Source organism: Astatotilapia calliptera, chromosome 15 (genome assembly GCF_964374335.1).
Source record: "Astatotilapia calliptera chromosome 15, fAstCal68.1, whole genome shotgun sequence".
Taxonomy (NCBI): Eukaryota; Metazoa; Chordata; class Actinopteri; order Cichliformes; family Cichlidae; genus Astatotilapia; species Astatotilapia calliptera.
The window spans coordinates 14,099,087-14,124,868 of NC_137436.1; the positions used below are offsets into that span (position 1 = coordinate 14,099,087).

The 25,782-nt window shown below is 39.5% G+C and overlaps 3 protein-coding genes across 7 annotated transcripts; all 3 read left to right on the top strand.

Moving 5' to 3' along the window:
* The first annotated feature begins 2,670 nt into the window (after positions 1–2,670).
* LOC145420382 (uncharacterized) lies at positions 2,671–6,634 on the top strand. Its single transcript, XM_080289569.1, has 5 exons — positions 2,671–2,841; positions 4,994–5,078; positions 5,171–5,250; positions 5,350–5,464; positions 5,543–6,634. The coding sequence occupies exons 1-5, from the start codon at positions 2,776–2,778 to the stop codon at positions 5,710–5,712; spliced, it is 516 nt and encodes a 171-aa protein (XP_080145695.1). The 5' UTR covers positions 2,671–2,775; the 3' UTR covers positions 5,713–6,634.
* An 816-nt stretch (positions 6,635–7,450) lies between these two features.
* On the top strand, positions 7,451–17,714 carry laptm4a (lysosomal protein transmembrane 4 alpha). The gene is made up of 7 exons (XM_026142899.2): positions 7,451–8,031; positions 12,116–12,236; positions 13,677–13,753; positions 14,766–14,888; positions 15,791–15,886; positions 16,026–16,124; positions 16,792–17,714. Exons 1-7 carry the CDS (start codon positions 7,864–7,866, stop codon positions 16,864–16,866), a joined length of 759 nt encoding a protein of 252 aa, XP_025998684.1. The 5' UTR covers positions 7,451–7,863; the 3' UTR covers positions 16,867–17,714.
* Positions 17,715–18,330: 616 nt separating this feature from the next.
* Positions 18,331–22,860, top strand: matn3a (matrilin 3a). 5 transcript variants are annotated; one of them, XM_080289353.1, is made up of 7 exons: positions 18,361–18,578; positions 19,180–19,617; positions 20,105–20,680; positions 21,605–21,730; positions 22,064–22,161; positions 22,310–22,376; positions 22,474–22,860. In XM_080289353.1, the coding sequence occupies exons 1-6, from the start codon at positions 18,413–18,415 to the stop codon at positions 22,364–22,366; spliced, it is 1,461 nt and encodes a 486-aa protein (XP_080145479.1). In that variant the 5' UTR covers positions 18,361–18,412; the 3' UTR covers positions 22,367–22,376; positions 22,474–22,860. The 5 variants fall into 5 exon arrangements, with proteins under 5 accessions (XP_080145481.1, XP_080145479.1, XP_080145480.1 ...); XM_080289355.1 differs by lacking the exon at positions 19,180–19,617 and having other exon boundaries at positions 18,331–18,578; XM_080289354.1 differs by lacking the exon at positions 21,605–21,730.
* The last annotated feature ends 2,922 nt before the right edge of the window (positions 22,861–25,782 follow it).

The window sequence follows — 25,782 nt, forward strand, 5'->3', positions numbered from 1 at the left end:
GAAGAAAGGGATGCTTAAAGAACCTTTTTCTTTTTTTCTTTGGGTATGTAAGTGGATTGGCGGAGGCCGGTGGGGCCATCAAAAGCTATACAATTCACCTGTAACGCTCGTAGTGACGGCTTCTTTGCTTCATATGAATTGTAGAATAAATGTAGTATATGTGCAGTTAATAAGTGTAAGATTATTAGTTTCACTAAAAAAAAAGTCTAGTTGTGGTGTTTGACAGGCCTTGCTCTAAATTTGTAGTGATGCTTTTATTTGTCTGTACAGTTGTACATTTGTAAACGTTTATGCTGTAAATGGGATGTCTTTTACACTTTTTCTTTTTTCTTTTTTTTTTTCTTTGGAGGGGGGAGAAAAAGGCTAATGTGCATTTAGATGTGTGTATATTCATCACTCCTTTCCCCTTGAATATAATGTATACAGGTTTTATTTGATCAAGTGTTATTTTAAAGGAAATGAAAACTTAATAGCTTCACAATCTGGCATGGTTTTTGTTTTTAAATCTGTTCTGGGCCAGCCTCTATTTGTACTGAAGCTGTAACATCCACTGTTGATAGTCTTTCTGATGTGTGACAGTTTAAAAAAAAATAGAAAAAGGAAAAAAAGGAACACTCTGTACTAAAATCGAGGCTGCATTTAGTCCTCTCTGCTACCATGGAAACTTCACAGGATATGACGAGAATTATTTTTGTACAGAAGAGTGCTGTATTTTGAAACAGCTACTACCTTGTAAGCAAAAGCAATGTAAAATATTGTCAATTATATAAATATGAACATATGAGTTTTGTCACACTGTCAAAGTCATGTACATTTTCAGGTGGCCTTATGTACATTTCCAGATGTTAGATGAAGAAAACGAACTCCTTTTTCGAAGCAGAATTGTGACATTGTATGATTAAACTGTTCTTCTAACATTTGACCTTAATTATTGCCGAGTTGTTTTTTTTTTGTTTTTTTTTTCCTCCTTATATGTTAATGATTTTATAATCATTTCAAGACACTGGATTCTAAACTAATGGTGAAATAAGTGCCTAAAAGTTGGTTTACATCCATCCATCCATCCATTTGCTTCCGCTTATCCTTTTCAGGGTAGCGGGGGTTGCTGGAGCCTATCCCAGCTTTCATAGGGCGAGAGGCGGGGTACGTCCTCATCCACTTGTATCAGTATGTGCCAGACTGCGTTGGAAAGATTAACATTAATTTCTGCTTTCCAAAACAATTAAAAAGCCTTCACTTCACTGAAAACGCAGCAGCTGCAGAAGTTAAAAGGGAACTTGTACCTCTCCTGTATTGTTCTTCATCAGCTTTGTGGTAAATCAAAAGTTACATTTATATTCCTCCTCACGTATGAAATGCTGAATGACTTAAAGATATCTTGGCATTTATCTCAGTTTCCAGCCTTGGTCTTAGTTACTACAGTTACAAGTCTTCAGGTCCTTTTTATGTAGAACAGCTCCCACTCTGAATCCGGTGACCCTGAACAGTCCCTTAGTTATGCTGCTATAGTCTCAAATTGCTTATGGACTTCCTATGAAGCACTGAGCACTTCTTTTCTGAGGTGGATTGATGCTGGGGCAGCCGTAGCTAGGTAGATAAGAGACTACTATTTAGTGTCCTTGGGCTGGACACTCAATGCATTCATCATTTAAGAGCACATGAATGTTTGAGAAGGCGTTTAGGCATGAAATAACAGAATAAATGATGCGTGGAAGTACAACCCCAGGCCCCAAAATGTTTAGATGTTGTGTAAATTAAAGTAGAATGCAATGGTTTGTAAAACTCATAAAGCCATGTGTTATTAATAATCAAACAAAGAAAACATCAAATGTTTATAATGACACATTTTATTATTTCGTGAAAAATATTTGCTCATTTTGAATTTGACGGCAGGAACACATCTCAAAAAAGTTGGTTCGCGGTGCACAAAATGCTTGAAAAATACTGAAAAAGAGAACATTTTTCAACTAATTAGGTTAACTGGAAACATGTCAGTTACATGATTGAGTATAAAAATCAATCAACGGAGAGTTTCTCAGAAAGGAATCTGAGCCGAAACTCGGTGTAAAAAAAAAAAGTCTAAGAAAATTTCAAGTAAAGTACAGGTATTACTGTAAAAGTCTTCTGAAAGCAGGTGACTCATAGTGTGTCATAGTATTTACAGCAAACATGTTTTTCAATGACTTATTAGGACTCATTGTAATCAATGTTTTTAACAAACAGACAGATAGGGAAAGTAGCGATGTTTCCCTTACATTTTTATTTCATTTTAGTTCGTTTTTCGAGTTCAAAAAATCATTTTAGTTAATTTTTTTTTCAGATTTCTTATTACTACCATTTTAGTTAACTAAAATGTTTTTTGTTTTTTCGTTTTTTACATCTAGTTTTAGTTTTAAGTTTAGTTTTGGTTAAATAGATTTTTTTTATATACAAAGCCAACAGGATCCTCACGCGATATGATAGATAAAAAGATAGTTTTAAGGGTCAAACTACAGCACGAATAAACAAATTACAGTTTTGCTTTTATTTCCTCCTACGGTAGGTTAATTTATTAATTAACTTTTTATTCATTTATTTGCTCTTACCCAGGGGTCTGTCTTATGTACAGACTCCAGCGTATGAGCCCTGCCACCTGTTATCAGCTACAGTTAACGTGTGTTTTATTGGTGGGCGGGATTTGGACACAGTGACACCGGGAGAAGCTGGAAGTTCAATAAAAACACCTTCGCAGGCAGCTCCGGAGAAGAGCAAAGCGGACACCAGCTCAGCTAAAGCATGCGGCTATCTTTGGCAGCTTCTTTATTTCTCTCTCTGGGATTAATACATCCGGTGTGGACGTCGGTAAGTCATTTTTATCTTGTTCAACACTTTTAAAAAGCCATACGTGACGCTAAAGATCTCGCGCTCACCTTTCTCACTTCCTGAAGTTAACCGGGCTGCATTAGACTTTCGAGCAAGAGATGTTAATGTGTACATTTTCAGCTAAGAGTGTCTTGTGGTTTGTTTTTATTTTTAGGAAAAGTCAACTGAAGATAATACCAATTAAAGACCAGTTTCTGGCTTTTGTAGAGTCACGTGACTGCAAAAAACAATAACACACACCTATTATCCACCATATTGTTATCGGTAGCAGTGATGAAGTAGTCTAATTCTATTAATCAAAGCTGAAATTCTTAACTATAAAAAATAACATAGAAATAATCAAAAGTATTAGGAGGCTTCTCGCTTGTTTATAACGATGCATGGTGTAATGTAAAGGCCGTAAAATCAGATTATTGTATCTGGAAAGCAGGTTTCAATAAATTGTTCAAACCTAAGAATCCGAAAGTATTAATTATTTATACAAGAAACCGTTTTTGAATCAGTCGAAATTTCTTTATGAGATATGGTTTGATCTTTTCATGTAAGCCTCGTTAAAAGGCAAACTTGTGTCTTCTTCAGGGTTTCGATTGGAGCCTTTAATCCTCCCTGAAACGTACATGATGTATGAGGCCTGTTATTACTAAGGCTATAAGCTTAAGTTGGGTTAGCGTCACGACTCTGATTTGGCCTCCATAGCATTAGTTTTCTTCTCGTTCAACCATTCTGTTGTTGATTTACTTGTGTTCATTATGTCTGGTTTCAACATCCAGCCTCTCCTTACCTCAGGGCATATACACCTGCTGTGACACATGACTGAAAAAATATTTTGATGTGGTCTTAAAATTAATTATGATCTCAGTGACTGAAAGCCCTCCAGGCCCTGAGCACCTATAGCAGGATTGTAAGACTGGTTCTTATACAGTGCTTTCCTACTCCGGTTGAGCACTCAAAGCACTTCCTTCTATGTTTAGGTGTATGCAAGCGTCGGAGCACTTTAGGGTTCAGTATCTTGCCCGATCATGCAGACAGGGATCAAACCATTAACCTTCTGATTAGTAAACAGCTCCACTTCCTGAGCCACAGCCAGAAAAGATGTTATGTTGTTGTGGAGTCCGTCCCCCCCCCCCCCCCCCCCTCACTTTTTGCCAAAATGTTAAACTTTAGTGTCATTTCTTCATGAGCATTGTCATAATGGTGGTGTAGAGGCTTCAACAAGTATTTTTCTCATAACCTCGGGTTCTGTTTACCGCCTTCTTGGAGGGCATCCACAATCTGGGAGAGCATCAAGGGTTCTGATTCCATCCATAATAATACTGTCTGTCATACTCAAGTCATTGAAAATGGTTTATTCAGTGAATGTTGTTCATGGTTCAACCAATTTTCTTGAGAAAAGCAAACTTTCCCAGTACAGACTCTGTATGGTGGGTCATGTTTACAACCCACGTTCCATATCTCATCTCTAAAACTGGAACACATGAATTCAAGTAGCTTTTGGAGGCTGTGCTATGACTCAGTGGAGCCTCTGTTTATTGGCTTAGTATGACTGTGTTTGCCTGTAACTGTAACAGAGCACATTTTATTTGTGATAATGCAGAATACCGGTCAAAGAGTACACAAACTCTTTCTTGCAGCTGTAGAATGGCTTCCTTATGAGGCCTGTATCTGTTCATTACACATAAACAACAGATTGTATATGTTTTATTGTACTTTGGGTTCTGAATTCACTGATTATGAGGACTAGACATTCCCATCTGATTCCCATCTGATTGTTCTAGCTAAAGATGTCACCTGTATTTATTATTACTCCCTGAAGTTGTAATTAAGTTTAATTACTTTCCAAATGGGTGGAGTTGTATTCCCGCTTAAAGTCATCTACTTGACACTACATGCCAGTAACAATCTAATCACTTGTGCCATTATGGGCTTGTCAGCCACAGTGTGTGTGTTTCAGGTTATTTATTTTGTTGTGGGACTTTGTATCCTGGACATGATTCATGTGTTTATTGGCTTCTTAAGGAAAGTACCTTCGTTAGCTTCCTTCACCTCTTGTATGTTTTCATATTTAACAATATAACAGGAAGCAGTCAGCATGTTTAAATACCCTCTTGTGTTTTTTTCCCCCCATGATTAGCTTTCTGTCCCTCCAGAGGAATTGGAGGGATCAGGCTATGACCTGGATGGTTCTGGTTCCGGTTCTGGAGATGGGTCAGAGGAGGGTAATTCTTCATCTATAAAATGTTAATGACCCATTTTACATAATGTACATGACCACTGTATGTTTCATCCTCTCTAACTGCACTCTTGCCAGGTGTAACTGAAGATCAGCACAACAGCAAAGACGGCAGAATTCTGGCAGAAACCAGAGACGAGACCAAGATTACTTTCCATGTATGACTTACTTCAATCAGTCCCATGATTTCTTCACCTGTTGATGTTGGTGGTGTAACAGGAAGTGATCGTGTGTAACTGTCTTGTCTTTTGCTTTAGGGCTTTTCAGACAAGACGTTTGGCAACACGCACAGGTCAGCAGCAGACGATGACTCTGGATATGTTGCTATAGCAAACAGCAGGAGCTACTTTGAGAATAGTGAATTCCTTGCAGGTACTTTGCAATATGGCACAATGAGAAAGCTATAAGCTGCGACTTTCTAATATAGCTCACCTAGGTTTATGTTTACAGGTGTTATTGCAGGGGGAGTAACGGGATTGGCTCTCGCAGCAACTGTGGCAGGAATATTAATCTACAAATGGCAGAAGAAAGAGGAGGAGGACCGATACAGTCTGGGCCCAGAGAAGGCTTTAGATCATAATTATCAGAAACCAAACAGGGAAAAAGTATTCCTTGTTTAACCACACCTGCATCTGATAACTGTAAAGCTGTTGTTTGAAAAGTTGATGCTACTTGGCAATTTATGTACCTCAAAATCTACTGTAAATGCATACTTTACTCGTGGTCTCTGGAAGGAAGGTGGGGTTCATATTTCTTATGCACTTAAAGTGAAATATGTCTATTGTTGTTGAATGTATTTATATTTAAGATAAAACATGAAAGATTTTTGTAGTCGATGATCTTCCAGGTGTCCGTCTTTTAAAAATAATTGTGATTCCTTCGTCGTACACTGAGTAGCTGTAGCACTGGGGTCGTATCCTCTGAGTTTTGGGTGATGTGGGATTTTGTTACGATGTGTAATTTTAATTGCCTTCAGTGTGTTTGGTTGAATGAAGGTAAAGCAAAGATGCACCGTTTAATATGTAATTAGTTATCATTATATGAAAGTTTCTGTTTAATTGTTTTGAAGAGGTAGCTTATTGTAGCATTTATATTTGCCTTTAAATGGGCAAAAAAAAATATCTACTGCACTTCTAAAGAAAATGGAGTGAAGCAGGCCTGTCCACCAGACATTCTGACAAATCATAATGCAATAATAAAACACGAAAAAACAGGCAAATTAACATTTTTTGTAGAAACTTGGCTACTCTGTCATGTTTTACAGGGACGGGTGAATAAATGAGAATCATTGTTAAGTTGCCAGAGAGTGATAATCAAAATTTCTGTAATGTGGTGACCATTGATAGGCAGGAAAATCTCTGTCATTCACCATTACTTTAAGCTATGTGACCCATGTGATAGATATGAATTGAAGGGGCAGCTCATTTAAGAGTGCATAACACCGCTATAGCTGCTGTAATGCAACATGTTTTATGTTGCGTATATGTATGTCTATTTTTGCATGTAATAATCAATAATAAAATAACTTTGTAACAATTAAAATCTGATTTTTTTTTATGTTTTCTGTGCAGAGGTGGTTTCTTTGAACCACACAGTTTGCTTATACGTGCATATGACTGAGAGTTTGTGCATTTTATTGCATGGCATGTGTTACTACTCAAAGATGATCAGAACTGCAGAGCCTTGTTTAAGTAGAAGGTGGTTTTATACACTGCATCCTGTAGGCTCAATATGAACTGAAAGGCTTTAAATTGTAATACCCTAATGGGTAAATATCATCTGTAAGATATTTTGTGTTAGTGAGCTTGATTATTTGCAGCATGGCATTATTATTATTTTTTTGTTATTATTATTATCATCGGAGATATAAGAGCGACAATGACAGTAGTGTGGTGTGCAGTAGTAGTGATTTAATTTACAATGGAGATGGACTGTGGACTATGATGTTTTCAGATGACATAGACCAGGTAAAAGAGAGCGTGGGAAGGTGGGGATTTGCTCAGGAGAAAAGAAGAATGACAGTAGAGGAAAGTCAGAATATGTCTTTGGAGGGGGAAGATGAAGGTAGATGAGTTTAAAAACCTGTGGTCAACCTTCCAAAGTGAAGAAAAGAACGCAGGCAGAATGGAGCGGATGAAGATGTGCGTTAGGGATAGCAGCAAGTCTAAAAGGTAAGGTTTACAAGATGTTAGTGAAACCCGCTATCATGTATGGTTTTGAGACAGTGGTAGGACTGACAAAAAACACGTGAGGTAGAGCTGGAGGTGGCAGAGTTGAACATGCTGAGAATTTCACTGTGAGTGACGAGGATGGGCAGGATCGGAAATATGCGCATCTGAGGGACAGCTCAGGTCGAGGAGTTTGGAGACAAAGTTAGAGAGGTAAGACTGAGATGGGTTGGAAATGTACAGAGGAAAGTTATTGGATCTTGAAGATAGAGCTGGCGGGTAGGAGGTTTATGGATGTAGTGAACGAGGATATGCAGGGGTTGGTATGGCAGAGGAGGATGCAAGGGGGAAAAGTGAGGTGTGTGCAGATGAAATACAAATAACAATTTATGAACATTTTTGCGTTGCGGAATATTCAGTAAAGTAAATCTATTTAGGCCTTTTTTTTATTATTTCTTTGCGGCCAATGGTTGAATCCTCTGTCAATCAAACCCTGGTGTCTCTGCCTTTTCCTGCCCGTCAGAGGGTTTGTTTTCATGCGCGCTGCGCGCAGGCCGTCAGGGAAGTGGTGGGCGTTCCTCTTCATTCGCTCGTTGACTGTTGATGCTGAGAAGAATTTCTCCTCCGCAATCAGCTCTTCAGATGTTTCTCCCTACGCTTGTAGAGGACATGCATCATTTTAAACCCAGTCGAGACAGACTGTACACCACTAGGTGTTGCGGATGTTGCCACGTCCGAACGGGGACGATCATCCTGGGAACATGGTACATGGTACGTACTGTGGTTCGCAATGATAGGGGTCAGTAAGCTAACGTTAGCTAGCACTTTACCAGTTCCGTTAAGTTCCCCAAAGTAGGAAGTTATGCAACGAAGGATGTTAATACAAGGTGCAAATGGCTCTGAGAATTTGTTGCAGTAGTTTTTAGGGACTAAAATATGAAGTAGCTGTTACTCTGGACTCTTTATTCGTCGAGTTAATGTTAACAGAAAGCTAGGGTTAGCAATAACCCGCTACCGCTGTCATGTCGGATTTTGCTTTCTGTTAGTCTCAAACTCGCACAAGTTTGAAAAAAAAAATCGCTTAGTAAATTAAAACAGAGAAGACGTAGTGGTTCATCATTTTTTCGAAGTCATCAGCAGCTGGTTGGTTATTATGCGTATTAAAATACATGAAATTTGACTTGCGTAGCTGACATTTCGCTAACTTGCTAACATGGCGTTTATCAAATAGTGGCCATAATAGCAACCCAAAAAAGCAAAAACGCGCATTTAACACAATAACTAATTATTGTGTCTCACATATGTGGTGATGGCAGTTGTATTAAAGTAGTCAAAAGTAAAGTAATTGGGCATGCCCACGTAGCTAAGGTTAGCCAACTGTTTTTTGCGCATCTTGTTGCTGCAGCTCTGCTGGCTGGTTAGAGTTAAATCGCTCACTGAATTAATCCCCTTTTCCTTTGCCCACACCACGTAGCAGATGTTGCATGCTTTGGTTGCTTATGTAAATCCCGTTTTGCTTTTTTTATCCCTCTGCAGCTGCACAAAATTTGCCTGGTTTAATCACGTGAACTGCGACTCCCAAATCACTCGGTCGTGTCCATAATGCTCTCTACTGCAGTCGGATAAATGAATAACAGTCGTAATCGACCGGGGTGTCATTTTTACATTATTAAATCCCACCGTTACAACGTATCAGATCAATGTCTGGTAGATAAATAAATACTAGCAGTTACACACATTATACCAAGCTTATTTTCTCAAATTAATATCCATAAATACTTCGATGGAGTTTATAAAGTTAAGCCCTCCACTCTTTCCTTTGTTGTTTTGTTATTGTTTTTTTGTTTTTGTTTTTTTAGCCCAGCTCAAGCCGTATATTTATATGTTTGGTATTGCTCACTATTTCGGGTGGGTGATATAGCCTCAATATTACGTCGCAGCATTTCAAGAAAATTTGCAATAATTATATTTCTGACAATATAGAAAAAAATACTAAACAGTGTGTTTTTTATATTTGCAGGCGGCTGCATTTGTAAGTTGATGACCCAGTCCCTAATTTTAGGTGTGAATCAAATAAAACAAGACGCAAACAGCAGGATTATAGTTCAACAGTTGTAATATATCTAGTGACAGCATAAATCAAATGTCAGCACAAAAGTAGCTTAGGTAGTTTTCTCTTGGGATATTTCAAGTAAAAATAGAAAATGTCTGCTTAACACTTTAGTTTAGATAAAGTAGTTTAACCCTGTAATACTACAGGAGCTGTACAATATTGTCAGCAAAAAAAATCTACCTGAGATGTTGTATCTTGTGAGCTTTTTAACCAGCTGTTGAAGCCCTACTACAAGGTAACCACACGAGTAATTTCCAGCCACTGTTTGCTCTTCCTGTAATGTGTAGTGCATCTAACAAGTTGCAGTGCTGCTTGGTGGAGTCATTTGTTTATATTTACATTGAACTTCATCAGCTGTTAGTATCTCCTCCTTTCCAGAAATTTGATTCTGTTCATTTGGATTTTAGTAGGTGAACTGTTTAGTCACTCATCCAAGTGAGTGGATATTATTCATCCTTACCTGGATGATTAAGCTTGCATCAAGACATATATCCTGCCTTGTAGCCTGGTTGTACTCGACTGTGTATTTTTTATTTATTTTATTTTTTTCTTTTGAAACAAGTGTGTTGTTTCCACCTTTAGCGGGACCATTTTTCTAGCATATTTTAGTACTGCAAGTACTGCACTTTGTTGGAGGATGTTGAAGTAGCTTCCTTTTTAAGTAATAAATTATCATTGGACCCGTGGCTCTTGCTTTCATGTTCAAGCTTGTATCCTTGTTGCACACTGGGGAACTTTAACACATGATGTTGCTGTAGCAGTGCTATTGTGATATGACACTTTTACAACACGTGGTAAAAATGATCATGGCTGTTATAATATGGCACAGCTCTACTCACTGTGCATTCAGACAGCGCTACACAACAGCAGGCTCTGTAATTTTCTATACAGAGTATGTACTAACATGGTCTTTAATGTGGTTTCGGCGTCTCAGGCTTGTTTGTTGTTACCATTAATGTAAAAAGCGGAAGTAGAGTTACTGAGAGAGGCGACATGAAGACGTACCTACTAGCTGGGGACTTTATTATAGTTGATGCAGCATGGTGGTGCAGCAGTTAACAGTGTTGCTTCAGCCAGAAAGTTCCTGTTCTGAATCTGCTGGCCAGCTGGGGCTTTTCTGTGTTTAGTCTGCAAGTTGTCCTTTTGCTCGTTTGGATTTTCTCCAGGTGTACAGACTTCCTCCTACAGTCATGCACGTTAGGTTAACGGATCCTAAATTGCATGCATGCTGGTGTCAGCAATGATAGAATGATTTAAACTAAATATTCACCTCTTTGTCAGTAATTTTGATCTAGAAAATTTAAATATTGTGTCTCAGATGTGTCGGAGTCACTTAGTCTTACCAATACATATGTGGTCACATTCAGTAAAGAAACATTAGCTGCAAGTAAAGATAGCTGGTAGTACTAATTGGTAAGCTAGTGTCATACATTACAGATTTTAATTATTGAAAGGTGTACTTAGTTTTTTGTAGTGTTTGTAGTGTAACAATTTTGAACTGTTTCTGCTTAAATTGTGCTACTTTAAAATGTTTGGGGATGTTTTGTTTACTTTCAAGCTACAGTTTTCTCAAGTGCTTATCCAGCTGGGGCTCCCAGTTGTCAAATAGCAGGTGGAGTCCATGGAGGTCCATGATAAAGTCAAACTAGTTGAAAGTGACTTTGATCACTTTAAGATAAGGAGAGTGTTTTCCTGTTTCACTGTCCACAAATGAGTCACCAAAAACATTTTTAAAATGGTGTTTGGTTTAACCTGTCAGTATGTGGGCTGGTTTTTCAAAGGCACCGGGTCAGAACTGGTCCCGTGGCTCATTTGTGGGAAGTCGATAATGGTGTGTAGCAGTGATTAATTCGGGCATCCACATTTGGCATAAAAATGATTTTTCAAGCAGATGATATCAAAGGAGAATTTGAAGGCTACATAACAGAGACCCAGTGTAGGTTTTATTTATGTCAGTGAGTAATTGGAGCATAAGTTGAAGGGCACAGGTGTAAGGGGGCTTCCAGATTGGGTTAAAATGGCCTTTATTTATATAGAGCTTTACTAGTCCCAAAAGACCCCAAAGCGTTTTACACATCCAGTCATCCACCCATTCACACACAGGTGATGGCAGCTACATTGTAGCCACAGCCACCCTGGGGCGCACTGACAGAGGCGAGGCTGCCGGACACTGGCGCCACCGGGCCCTCTGACCACCACCAGTAGGCAACGGGTGAAGTGTCTTGCCCAAGGACACAACGAGCGAGACTGTCCAAGCCGGGGCTCGAACCGGCAACCTTCCGATTACAAGGCGAACTCCCAACTCTTGAGCCACGATCGCCCCACATTGTATGTTCATCTACTTCACTTAATATCTTTGGGCTTAAACAGTATGTGCTAGACTCCTAATTTTGAAAGCATTCAAAGAAAACAAAAACAGAACAGTTTCTGAAAGATATTGTTGTGCCTTCTTGAATCATGGAAAAAGACGAATACCCAGATAAGGCAAAGAAGGAGGTTTTGCAATCTTGTTGTGATCTTTATCTGATCATACAAGTTTACTTCTCTCCCTTTTACGTAACCAGTGGTTTCAGTTGATCTTTTTCAACAATATACTTGTTGCTGTGCCTTTCAGCTTCAGTGTTGGCATGTTTCTGGAATCTAAAATGTGTCCTGGTAATTGTATGTTCATCTACTTTTGGTGAAGGAATACATATCTATGTATTTTAAAGCCCATTTTAACCTTCTCTTTCCTCCACTCAGGTAGTGAACCTGTTGATGGGCATCCTGCTCACTGTCGCTGTGACCCACCCAGAGAACGTCCCCACTATCGACCTGCAGTATGAGGTCATTGACCACTATTTTGCTTCTGACCGGATGTCTGGTAAGTAAAAACAAATTGTCATAAAACTAATTTCATAACAAAAAAAACTGGATTGTATTCTGGTTAGTGGATCATACACCAGTATTAACTTTCAAAGGTTGGTCTTTGAATTGTACTGTGTCCTATGACAGTAAGGGCTTGTGCTCTGAGGTAGAATGAGTGAAACATTAGTTCACTCCATTGGAATAAATAGTGGAGCCATGCCTTTTCTTTTCAGTGCTTTTCACTAACTCATGAGTCGCTGTTATTCTGTGGTTGATCGTGTGATTCATTTTCCACTGGGAGATCAGCTCCACACTCACTGCAAAACAAAATTTACAAGGACAGCAGAACACTGTTAAGTTGTTTACGTGTCATCTTAAAATGTAGTTTGGGGTGTGGTGCCACTGGTGCTACTTCCTTTGTGATTCCTTGAGGATTTATGTTTGTTTAGATATTTGTGTGTGCGCGACGGGGCAGGGCTGGCAGGACTGAGTGCGTGTTCTGTTTAGCTGGCAGTTGTTTTGTTGGTTGGCTTGGTGAAGGCCTCTTCATTTTAATAAAACAGTGACTCAGCGAGAGAGGAGGGGCCACATCGGCCATGTGGTGACCTTCCCATAACAGGCTTGTGCCAGCACACAGGACATTGGAGGATGTCCACTGCTTGCAAAGGCAATCTTAATATTCAGATGGGTTAAGTTGTTAAAAGTCGTGGCCATTAGGGCAGCTTCATCAGCCTCCACTCATTCAGCAGTTGAAGTCATTTTAAAACGTTGTGCAGCTGATAGAAAGAAGGGGTGAAAGTGGCTCTGTGGGTTTGAGGTTAAGGTCATTTCTTTAAATACTCCTTTTAGATATGCTGGTATAAATAGGAAATCCTGTGTTAATAATATCAGAATTATGAGTTGATGAAATTTTAGCTGTTCGTCTTCCTGCTTTAAAAAATATATTATAATATATTATTGCGGTGTGTGCGTTTGCCCCTATCAAATTTATTTTTCTTGAGCGGCAGTCCCCTGTCAGGTTCATGCATCAGTGAACATGTTGTTCTGCCTGAGCTAGTGAATAACGGAAGATTTTGTCTGGACCGCATTTCTGTAGTTGCTCACTCACAGGCATCTCCAGTGCAACAGGCAGAACAGTTCAGTATGAGAGAGACTGAGTAAGTGATGAGGAGAGAGAGGAGGATATGAAAGGCAGACCTTTTAATTATCCCAGACTGAGTTTCATTACGTCTTTACTGACTGAAAGCGAGAGGCTTAATGCTCCCCAGAGCTGGCCTTTAAAATGGAGTGAGCTGGAAAGAGAGAATCCCTGGAGACTGTTCACTTAACACTGAATGCAGCTGCCTCAAAGACCACAGGCAAAATGTTTAACAATAAAGCCAGTGCTGTAGTAAAATGTAGTAAAATCTTTAACTGTATTCATTCAGTGTATTCCTTCTGTCTTTTTCTCATACAGAAAATGCCTGTGTTGGATTTGCCATCTCTCTCTTGATGCTCACTATCAGTGCCATGATGGTGTACGGAGCTATTACTGTAAGTGTGCACTGTAAATAAAAAATTTTTCTTTTTAAATCTCTTTGACAGCGTGTAATATATTTAAAGTGTTGTCGTGTTTTTTTTTTTTGGGGGGTTTTTTTTAATGCAAAAATGTAATCCCAAATGTCGTGTTTAAAAGTGTGAAAGAAAAAGAAGCAGGATAAGAGGTAACCAAAGGAGAAAAACATGCCAAATAACCCTGATGTCATGGGGCTGAAGCACACAATACTGTGATCTTATTGCCTGTCGTCTTTACCTCACAGGCTTGCCTGATGGCATCAAGACTGACAGGTTTGATAGCGTTTTGACGTGGACCTGTATTTAGCTGCTAGTATGGATGACTGCACAGTTAAAAGTATGACACCCATCTGCAGGCTGGGTATACTGTGCATGCTGGTTAGTGTGCAGGTAGAAACCCAGAGACAAATGTGGCAGATACCCTTTTCCACTGTAGTATACCAGGTACCCCTTTTAGATTCCACCCTCCCCATTGTAATAAGTATTTAATTATAGTGTACCAAATCCAAATTCCTACTTAATGTTAGCAGTGAAGAAGATTTTCGTCAGAACCTGAGTACACTGTGCTTTGGTAGAAAGAAAATGTATCAGAAAGGACTGTTTTGCTGATTTAAACCTTCTCTGTATATATTTATGATAATGCCTGTTTATATCCATGGGTGCTTATTGTTAGCTGTTTGTTTACCTCAAAGCACATCTGATATTTCAATCTGAGCAGTGGAAAATCTCAGAATCGTTACGTTTAGAACTTGGAAGAAGACTTCTTAAGAAATGAGTAGTGCACCCACAGCTGTAAGATTTGTAGATCTAAATAACATTAATATGTTTAGGGTTTATCTTAACTAAGACAAGTGTTTAGAGATAAGGTTTGAATCTGCACTATAGTTCTTCCAAAATTATAAAAGATCTGCCCAAGTGATTCATTCTTTTAATCATCTTTCTTTCTTTCTTTCTTTTTTTGTTTGTTTTTTTGTTTGTTTTTTGTTTTTAGCACCGTGAGGGCTGGCTCATCCCATTTTTCTGCTACCAGCTGTTTGACTTTGCTCTGAGCTGCCTGGTGGCCATCAGTTCTCTCACGTACCTACCCAGGATCAGAGACTACCTGGACCAGCTGGTCAGTTCAAAGTCCGATGTTATTTTTCACAATATCTCAATCTGACTACACCCTTTCCATGACAGTATCTTTACAACTTCTCACTTGGCCCTCATCCAGTATCGCCCTCTTTGCTCTCTCTAAAGATTTAGTGATTCACACCATGCCCAGTTGGAAACTGAGATTTCGGACACTTATTAGTCAACATTTTCCATAAGTGCTGTTGCATAAATGCAAAGGTTGTTAAGGAGGTAGTGTACTTTTGTGTCACACTGGAAGTCTCATGGACACTACAGCGTATAAATGTAACTGGCTCTCTTCCACAGTCTGTCTTTTAACCTGTCTTCCTCCCATCACCCCCAACCGGTCGCGGCAGATGGCTGTCGCTCCATGAGGGGAGGGAGTTTTCCTCCCCACTGTCGCCAAGTGCCTCTTCAAAGAGCGTTGTTCGATTTTCTCTCCATTATTGTAGCGTCTTTACCTTACCATATAAAGTGCCTTGAGGCATCTGTTTTTGTGATTTAGTGCTATATAAATAAAACTGAGTAAATGTGCACATTTATACATCAAACACTCAATTACTAAACAGTCAGTATTTATAGGGAGTCCTTTCAGATGCAGCCATGACCAATGAAGCAACAGTCAACAGTCGCCGTATCCACAACCTAAGCTTTTCATGCTTCTAACGATAATAAGAGAGAGAATTCTGATTTTACCATACGATTTATCTCTACACGTACAGAGATTATTTCCTAGAGGGAAAAAAAATGTAAGAAAACAGATGAGCTCATTGTTATTCTTTCAGTAAGGGTGCTTCCAGAAGAAAAAAAAGAAAACGATAGTAGTCTTTTTACATTTCGAGTGTGGAAATGCTGACAGTAAAGTGAGTAAGAATCAACATTTTGTCTCCTTTTCCTCCTCAGCCGGATTTCCCATACAAGGATAACCTCCTCTATATGAACTCCAGCTGCCTGCTGCTCGTTGTGCTGGTCTTCTTTGCCTTCCTCATCATCCTCAAGGTGAATCTATCAATTATTCACAGTCAGACACAGTTATATTAGGATGTTTGTTTGGTTTTGGCATATGTGTTCATTTAGGAGGAGGAGACAGGAAGCTGTCGACTGTAACGATACAAATATTTTTCCCTCTGCTTTCCAGGCTTATTTGATCAACTGTGTGTGGAACTGCTACAAGTATATTAACAACAGGAACATGCCAGAAATCGCTGTGTACCCTGCCTTTGAAACCCCTCCCCAGGTATGCAAGCCACCTCAGCATCTATGAACAGAAAGTATTGAGGCACTGGCACCGTGATGCTGTAGTTGAGGCAGCAGGCGACACGGTGTCTCCACACTGAAAGCTGACCTGCTGAGAGGATAGTCTCACTCCAGATATTCTTTACGCCATCTTTAAAGAAACATTTAATATTACCGGTAGTTATTATTTAGGTTGCACTAAAACATGCTTCTACTATGGTAAAATTAATTCATAACTCAGGCTAAAATCGACAATATAAATGATTTAGTTTGCCGGTTATCTTCTCAGTTATTAGACTGAAAATGTGTCTGTAGACAAACAGAAGTTGCCAGCATTCACATTTAAAAAGCTCCGATTCACTTTGTGCATTTTCCTTTATTTTTAATCGAGTTTCAGAATAATTTCAAACTAATTTTAACTTCACTGATGCTGCTCTGCTCAGAATGTTCTGAATACTGCAGATGGGCCAGAGTTCTGATGTCATCGCAGCTTAATTTCATTTATTGATGTTGAATTCAACAAAGGAACTGAGAGTCACAGAACATGACTCTCAATTCCTTTTTTCAGAGACATGCTTGGTTGGGTTTTTGGTTTCATGTTGTCTTTTTTCCCCCTCCCTGTACAATGAGCCCTCACTACTCTTTAAATGTTTCTCTCTCTTCTTTAGTACATCTTGCCTACTTACGAGATGGCCATGAAGATGCCAGAGAAGGAGCCGCCTCCTCCTTACATGCCAGCCTAAACACCAGCCCTGTTGCCAAAACACACACGCACACACAGCCACCATATGCATTCCTTCTTGCCCTCACCTGATCCCCGACCCCTCTGACCTGTTGTGTAAGTGTAAGACCCCTGAAGATGTTTAGTTCAACCCTCCCACCTGCCCTCAGCCGCTGTATTTCTATAGTGTCTATAGAGCGTTCTGGAGATGAGAGGAGAAAGGTGGCAAATGAGAGCATGACTGAAAATGAATGAATGAATGTGTTTAAAAAGAGGCACAAGTGTATCCCTGTCCCACCCCATCTTCTGCCAACATTTTTTTTGTTGTCTTAGTAAAAGGGATATATGTGAAAGTTAAACTGCTTGAAATGCTCTTATCAATCCAGCACATCCCATTAATAGATTGATATATGAAGTTTAAAAGAAAAACAAACTGACAATCCACTTACTATAGCACTTATTGTTGCATTGTGTTACAGTTTTCCCCTCAATCATTAAGAAGTAAATGATTCTATCTCAGTCTTGAATGGAGTCTGTAGCATTTTTTGTCTGTTATTTATTTAGCTTCACTGTAATTAAGTTTTACCCCCACCTTAGACATCATCACCACTCTCTGCTGCCCCTATGTGTTGGCTAAGGTAGTAAACTGTGTTCCAGCTAAGATAAACGTGTGGGGGCAGAGGGCACTGATGGTGGATCATTTTCTCTGCTTTTTCTTTTTAACTTTTACCTGGTACCTGTAGAAAACGGCTAGTCTTGTGAAAATTAGTTGTTGCATGCTTATCGGCAAACCTTACCCTCGTTCCTATATTGGTCATATGATTTATCCTAGTAGAAATACATTTGACTTCAATAAACCTTTCAAAACTATTACATCTTAGTTCTCGTCTTTTTTTCTCATCATAAATAAACTGAAGGAAAATCGAGAGATATTAAAAAGGAGCTCTCACTACAAGTCTTGAAATAGCGTTAAGGACAAAAAAAACAACCACATGGTCTCATAGACTCATATGCTGGTGATTGATAATACTCATACGCCATCTAGTGTCAGCAGGTAGTAATACAGTGTTTAGGGACGTCCTCAACCCAGCCCTTATTTGTTTATTTTGTTTCCAAGTAGCCAGACTTTCTTTTAATTTTTGAAAGTAGTCTTAAACAGTAATTCTTCAGAATTTTTTAAGCTAATGTGTTATTGTCTATAGCTCCACAGGTTTTATAGTAAGTTATTCAAACTCTGGACTTTGTTGGTAGAGTGTATTTCAGACAGTATGTTTAGATCAACAAAATCACATATTTACCACTTTATTGTCCCAAATGTTTTTCATTATGCTAAAACAAGATTTGCATATTTGCAGCACTGTTGCAAAACATTGAAAAAGTAAGAACAAAGAAACATTTTTGGCTCTTCTATACACCTCCTGAAGTTCATGACCCACCTTTTTGGGGCAGACAGTTTGACGTGTCTCACTCAGGTCTCCTCCTACTCAGTGGCGGTTTGACCCCCTGATCCTCACAGACAAAGTGTTCAGAGAGGTCAGACCACAGAAGGCGCTCTGCACACTGAAAGGATGAAGGCTTTTCACTGGATCCTCCTGTACTGCGCTGCACCCCTGCTGTCTGATGTACAGGGCACATACCACCTCATGGCAGGGGATCCCGAGCTAATGGCTGCTCAGAGTTACGCTCAAACCAGAAATAATGGGCACCCACCGCTCAGGACCCTGAATCCAGCAAGTAAGTCTTTAATTTTTAGTATTCTGGTTTTACACAAAAGTCTAGCAGTGGTGGAATAGGTAGGCTAGGAAAAGAAATACAGCAGCTTACAAACATGTAAGACATTTAAAATATCAGAGAGCAGAGCAACTAGAATTTGACTCCCAAGTTTAGTGGAGTTGACAAAGTACAAGATACTTGAGTGAGCATACTTTGTCCACCGCTCCTTTCTAGCAGTATTATTTTGCTTTTTTCCACAAAAGATTAATGCACATTTTTTGTAGTAAAAATCATTCATTTTTAATATTACAGATATTTCATTCATAAAAATTCATTCTAACAAATAAATTTTACACTCTTCTCAAACACATCCTGCATGAATTCTCAGATCTTGGCTGGGGGTTTCACAAGCTCTGTGCAGACTATAGTAGAGGCTTGTCTGAAACAGCCCGGATGGCTGAATGCACATACTAATAATTTGTCTGTGATCCAAAGTAAACAAAAGAGATTATTGCACAGTATGTTTTACTTACTACACAATGTCAACTTACACAACTTTCCTGTTTACCTTCTACCAACCTACTAATGTTCTCATCACTTTTCCTTTCTGGTGGCCTCGTAGTTCACAGAAGTGACTACACGTATAGAGAAAGGTATCACTACCACTACCAGCCACCAAGGATCCCTCCACCGGTAGTGTATCACCCCTTTCCTCTATCTCCACCAGTGACTTACCACAGACCCCCAGTCCCTATATCACCTTTTCACCACACATTCAAAGGCCCACATATGCATCACATACACAAAGCTCTCTCACCACCACTGGTTCGTCATCCCCAACATGGGATCAAAGACCCGTTCCCTTACAAAGTGAAAGGTCTCTGTCCCTCACCTGTGGTACGCCCTCCAACTGAACCAGAACCGGCAATTCTACCAACCCTGCCAGCGAGTACAGTGCCACCGGTGACCGCTGTGCCGCCAGGGAAGACCACCACTCCTGTGACGCTACCGGTCAGTACCCAAAGCGGCTTCATCACCACCGTCAGTCCTGTGCCGACAGGTAGAATATTACCAGTTAGGTTTGCTTTCCAAACCAACCAATGCTCTTTTTTCAGGTCAGATATTTTAGTTCCATTTCATCAGTGATGTTTATGTAAAGAGGTAAACACTCCAGAAATGATCTAGTTTAATGTATGTGTGTAAAACTGGACTGGCAGGGATTCTAACTGCCATTGACATGCCATTTTTCACGTGTTGGGCATCCTTTTCATTCAGGAAAATGACATGAAAGGATAAAGCATGTCTCTGATGGACTGTTGAATCCCTGAAATGATGCATAGTATGTAAAATAGCATACAATATCATTTTAGAGGAACCACCGCGGCGATGCTCAATTGTTTCATTGAGTGCATCCCAAAGTATTCTTTCTTCTTTTGTGGATGAATAACTACATAATGACCTCAGAGAAAGTACAAATGTTTGTCTGAATAACGAACTGAATTTTTTTTGTATTATATCGATTTAATCCTGCCATGGTTTGATCACAGAGACAGACTCTCAGTGCAGAAGCCGTTCCCTGGACCTGGTCTTCATCATTGACAGCTCTCGCAGCGTGCGTCGAGGAGAGTTTGAGAAGGTTAAAATCTTTCTGGCCAACATAGTCGACACCCTTGAAGTGGGCTCAGATTCCACCAGGGTGGCTGTGGTCAACTACGCCAGCACGGTCAAGACAGAGTTCCTGCTCAAAGACTATTTTAGCAAACTAGACTTGAAGAAAGCCATCTCCCGCATTGAGCCTTTGGCGACTGGCACCATGACCGGCCTCGCCATCAAAACTGCAGCGAATGAAGCTTTCACCGAGCAGTCTGGAGCCCGGCCTCGTTCTAGGAATATCTCCAAGGTGGCCATCATCGTGACAGACGGGAGACCTCAAGACCAGGTGGAAGAAGTGTCTGCTGCAGCCCGGGGAAAGGGTATCGAGATCTACGCTGTCGGGGTGGACCGTGCAGACATGCAATCCCTTCAGCTGATGGCCAGCACCCCTCTGGAGGACCACGTCTTCTACGTGGAGACCTACGGCGTCATCGAGAAGCTCACGTCCAAGTTCAGAGAGACCCTGTGTGGTAGGACAAAGCCGGCCTGCAAGACCTTTTTCCATCATTAAGTCTGGGGGAGGCTTTTATGGGTCATTGACAGTTATTGGTAAAAATGTGAAAAAAGTATTAGAACAGATGGTCTCAGCCCCCGTATGGACTGCAGATGTCGGCTCTAGAACGTGCTTGTAGTCGCCAATTTAAACCCACGGAAAGTCTTAAGACTGTCAGCTTCTCTTTAAAAAGCGAAACGTTTATATGGTGATCATAGATTGATTATTTTTGCAATCAAAGCGTCCCGGCTCTCTGAATTTTTCCTTAGTCTGTGTTGAAAATAATTAAAACGTAGAGTAAAACCTCTCTACAAAACTTTTAAACATTTGGAAAACTGATTAGAAAGCATTCAGATGAACATAACATGATAAGTGAAATCCATCCATATAAGCTGATTTTATTCTTTTTGAAACATAAGAAACATCGAATTTTCAAAGTAAATTTATCAGACACAATGATCAACTATCAAAAACAGTTTGCTAACTTGTGTGACTGCTCTTCAATTACATTCGTGTACTAAAAGACAGATGTTGAAGGTTTGAAATGGATGTTTTGCTGTATTGTTTCTCCATATGTGTGAATTTGTGTGCGTCTGTTCGTTAACTGTCCAAACTGATGTGCTTTGTTATGTTACCTCAGTTGTCCAACACACAGCAGTTCACAGATGCGGTGAAGGTGTTTCCGCCACATGTGTGGTCAACTACAAATATCTTCGAAAAGTTTCCAGTCATACTTTTTTAACTCGTGCATGCAGAAAAAAATCATAAAATTCCAAAATGTGAAGTAAAAAATAGCTTCTATCTTTTTTTAGCATAGTCTTACGTTTCACAAGCTACCCACCTTGCTTGCACGCAAAAAACTGTACCCATGCTGCCATCCCTTAATCCTGGCTTATTCTAGGTGTGGACCCCTGCTCCATGGGACACGACTGCGAACACATTTGTGTCAACAGCAACGCCTCGTATTACTGCAAGTGCCGGAAAGGTTATATCTTGAATGCGGACAAGAAAACATGTTCCCTGAAACGTAAGATCATACTGTGTGGATTCCTGCAGCTCTTTGGTGTCATACTAATGCTCCTCAACAGTTTAAAGACGTGTAGATACCCAGCTTGGATTCTGATCAGGGCTTCATAACACTACAAAAATCCTGAATCTGTAGCAGATGGTTTTGTTTTTTTGGACAGTTTACATGAAATTGGTACTTTTCTGCCTTAAAAAGCTTCCATTCATTTAAGCTTTGTTTTGTTCTCCATCAGCAGTCTAGTGGGGGAAAGTGGCGTGGGTGGTGCTCTGTGTGCTTTTTCACTCTCTGCGTGATCTGTTACCCTGATGTGAAATTTGCTTTCTCCCGGCAAAGAGGTGAAGGTCGAGGTGGTGGAGGATCCCTGCAAATGCGAGGCTAGACTGGCTTTCCAGAAGCAGACGCAGGCAGCCATCCAACAGCTCGCAGCCAAGCATATCCAGTCTGTTGTTTCAGATGGATGACAGTTTATTATAAACAGTCTCTGCAGCTGACAGCTGATGGTTTCTTCGTGTTATTATTGTTACTGGTGTTATTGCTCCATTGTATAATTGTCAAAAAAAAAGTCCTTGACTCCTCAAACTTGCTGACGTGACTGGGAGAATAGAGCGTCTTGAGAACACGGTGGGCCGTGCCTGAAACTTTGCACGTAAGTAAGAGTCAGCGGCTTTTTCCTCCATGATTGGTAGTAAAAGGTTCCCACCCACTGGGAGCAATCTGACCTCCTGATTATTTATATTCCGCAGAGCCAGATGACTTTTGTTGCTCCCACAGACTACTGCATCATGGGGAGGAACTTCCTGCGATCCACTCTAACTTCAACCACAGACTGAGAGAAGCAATGACTCACAAATCAACCCCCCAGGTTACTGACTGCTGAGCAACAATGTCTACAAATAAACTTTATTTTAACTTTTTATTGATGATTTTTTCCCCCCCAAATCTACTGTAAATGTTACTTAAACTAAACCCCCAGGAGCATATTAAAATATATAGTAATCTAACATTTCTTTAATCTTTTTTTTCTATTTTGTACAAATGAATATTTTCCCATTTATCAGGTGGTGACACAAACATGTATCATACCATATATATAGTAAAAAATTCCATTAAAATCTAATCTCATATTTGTACATTTGTTGTTGTATTATTTTTGAAATAATATTACATGATGCACTCTATAAAATACATATTTAAAAAAATACAATTACTATCTAAAGATGTAACAGCGTTATAGTAAATTCTTTAAGTAGTAAAATTCTAGCTGATTGACTGAAAGATGGCATTTATTTTGTGAAAATATTTAGGATTATAACTCTGCATTCCAGAATTGTTACAGTTTTTGTAATATTTTTTTTTTAGTTTAGTTTAATTGTATTTACTTTTCAGTGTATTTTTCCTTGTTTAAGCGAAGCTTTTATTGTTTGGAAATGATTAGTTTCATTGGTTTTAATGTTAGTTTTAGTCTTTTGTAGATGTTACTGTATGGAGGAAATATGCTAGATGTAGGAAAATGAACACAAATGTTACCAAAAAAACCCAGAATTTCTTTGAAAGCAGGTATCTTAATTAAACATGTCTGTTTAAGCCTCACTGCTCACTGCTTACCCAAAAAGATTACTGTAAATGAAGCCTGGCGCTCAATGATTAAAAATCAAAATTAAAATTAAATGTATCAAACTGTCTCTGTAACTCTTCTAAAATTCATTCCAAGTCTTCTCAATGAACATCTATCTTCAAAAACTTGAAGGTATTTGGGAAAACATGTAGATACAAAAGAGTCTCTTACATAACTGTACATTTTTATGGCATACACATATTTCTATGTCAACTTAGAAAGGCAAATATGAAGGTAAAGCGCTAACATTTCTGTTTACAGTGCGCTGTAACACTGTTTGGCTTCACAGAACGGTAAAGATGTGTGGGGTCAGGGGGAAATTAGTTTTTAAACCTCTATTTTTTTTCACTCAGAAACATCTTTGATAGTAACATAACATATAGCAGGATTAAAGTCTACAGTTTACTTCTCTGACTGCTCTGAGTTGAAAACTTTCTGGTTTTGTACCCTGCTATCTTTTACGCTTTGGCTGGTGCCAGAAAAACAACAGACAGACAGAGGTTACCGTGTCACCTCTGGAATGACTCTGCAGCACAGACAACAGAGCTTCTCTGTCTGCGCTGTCTGTGTGAGTCAACATGCCAACGTTTACCTCAGGTCTGCTCTGGATCCTCTCCCTCCCTCCTTTAAGCAGACAGCTGTTTTTGGTTTGTTTGGTATTTCAGTTCATAGTTACCCCCCCCCCCCCCCCCCCCACCCCACACACACACACACACACACACACACACACACACACACACACACACACACACAGGCACACAGAGGTGAGCCCACCAGTGTTTCGGGGGGGAAAAGATGAATGGGACTCACATGCAACCAAGAAAAGGAAAAGACACTACAACGGATGTCTCTTCAGGAGGTTTAAATAGCAGAATCCTCTGCTTACATTCATTGATTACTCTGTTACTTTAACAGCTGCACATGTCCTCATTGAAATGCTTTTCTCGTGTCTCCTTATAATAAACCGTTTACCGTTTCTCACAAGTGTTAAGCTGGGGATGGTTTAAAGTAACCATATGTGCTCGTCAGAGGTGCAAAGCAGTGAACTCCCTGCTAGGTTTTTATTTTGGGAAGGGAAGTGTGAGGCCACTCTCATATCTACACACTAAATATTAAACAGCTTAGTATAAAACCTGGAAACAGGAAGAGAAGTGAAAATGACCATAATTTTCATGACCGAAAAAATTTGCCATCTGTCTCAGGCTCCAGAAATCAAATCAGCCTCATGGATCAGCCTCAGCCTCTTGTAATCACTAATCCAGACAATAACTGTTTTGTCATTAGAGCAATAACATAAAAAATGGACTTTGACTTGTGTAACAGCCAAATCTCATGATAAACAGTCTGTTCTGTAATTGCGATCGATGTATCTGAATGTATCACAGTGCAGACTGAGAGTTTTACATCAGTTGCACTTCACACGAGCTCCACATTGTCAGCGTTTTTCATCAGACAATTTATTTTAAATCTACATTTCTATATCATGTTTGTGTTGTATGATGCACGCACAGAAAGGTTTATTTTTATGTTGTTTGTTGCCACGGTTGCATTCATTTCTACTTAATTTAAAAATCTGCCAAAATACTCATAAAAGTGTAGACAGCTATATGTACGAATGGCACATATGTTTTACCTTCAGAGTGACTCTGTGCTGTAGTTCACCTTCAATAGGACCCTCTTATTGAAGGTGTGTCTTTCCTGGTTCTGTCAGTTCACAGTGATCTTGGATGTTTTGTGTTAATTCTCTCAGCAAACAGCAACATTTTGGGTGATGAGACTCGGCGGTGCTGAGATTTCTGAACATTATGTTTTCTTCATGATATCGCCGTCGAAATAAAACGGTTAAATCTTAAATAAAATGTGACAATTTAACACATAACCGCAAAGCCAACTTCTTCCTCTTGGATTCCTGTCATGTAATAATTTACAGTCACACTGACGTGAAAATTAGTATATTATATCCATTTTCTCAGTAGTGTCAACAGACAGTGGCCTACATGCCCTTCCTCTGGTCCAAACTGTTTCTGTTTGATCCGTTTCAACTCGTCCACACAGTCTGGAGATAAATGGGCTGTAAAAGGGAAGTGCACAGCCTCTGAATGACCTTTAGCTCTTAGGGTGTAATTTGTTTTCAGCGGGACAGTTGACTTCTTCACCCTGGACATTCTTCCTTACAGAATTCCCTTCTTGTTGTTCACTGCAGTGAGAGTTCCCATTGTCTTGTTACTGGTGTTTGGGGTGATTAATAAGCAGTTTTTTTCTTTAAAATATAAAAAAAAAAACGTCTTTAAAGATATGAAGCCTCTTGTTGGATTTCCTACTCAGATGCTTTTTATAGATATAATCAATATTATTTGCACTAACTGCATCATTTACTTTTTAAATCAAATCTAAGTTGAGTCTGACACCTGCTGTTAGAAAAAGAAAGCACAGTTTG

Coding starts and splice junctions, on each gene's coding strand:
- LOC145420382 (XM_080289569.1), top strand. CDS start 2,776: ATGCGGCTATCTTTGGCAGCTTCTTTATTTCTCTCTCTGGGATTAATA. Junction 2,842..4,993: donor TACATCCGGTGTGGACGTCG/GTAAGTCATTTT, acceptor CCCCATGATTAG/CTTTCTGTCCCTCCAGAGGA. Junction 5,079..5,170: donor TGGAGATGGGTCAGAGGAGG/GTAATTCTTCAT, acceptor CACTCTTGCCAG/GTGTAACTGAAGATCAGCAC.
- laptm4a (XM_026142899.2), top strand. CDS start 7,864: ATGCTGAGAAGAATTTCTCCTCCGCAATCAGCTCTTCAGATGTTTCTC. Junction 8,032..12,115: donor TCCTGGGAACATGGTACATG/GTACGTACTGTG, acceptor TCCTCCACTCAG/GTAGTGAACCTGTTGATGGG. Junction 15,887..16,025: donor CCTTCCTCATCATCCTCAAG/GTGAATCTATCA, acceptor TCTGCTTTCCAG/GCTTATTTGATCAACTGTGT.
- matn3a (XM_080289353.1), top strand. CDS start 18,413: ATGAAGGCTTTTCACTGGATCCTCCTGTACTGCGCTGCACCCCTGCTG. Junction 18,579..19,179: donor CAGGACCCTGAATCCAGCAA/GTAAGTCTTTAA, acceptor GTGGCCTCGTAG/TTCACAGAAGTGACTACACG. Junction 19,618..20,104: donor CGTCAGTCCTGTGCCGACAG/GTAGAATATTAC, acceptor GTTTGATCACAG/AGACAGACTCTCAGTGCAGA.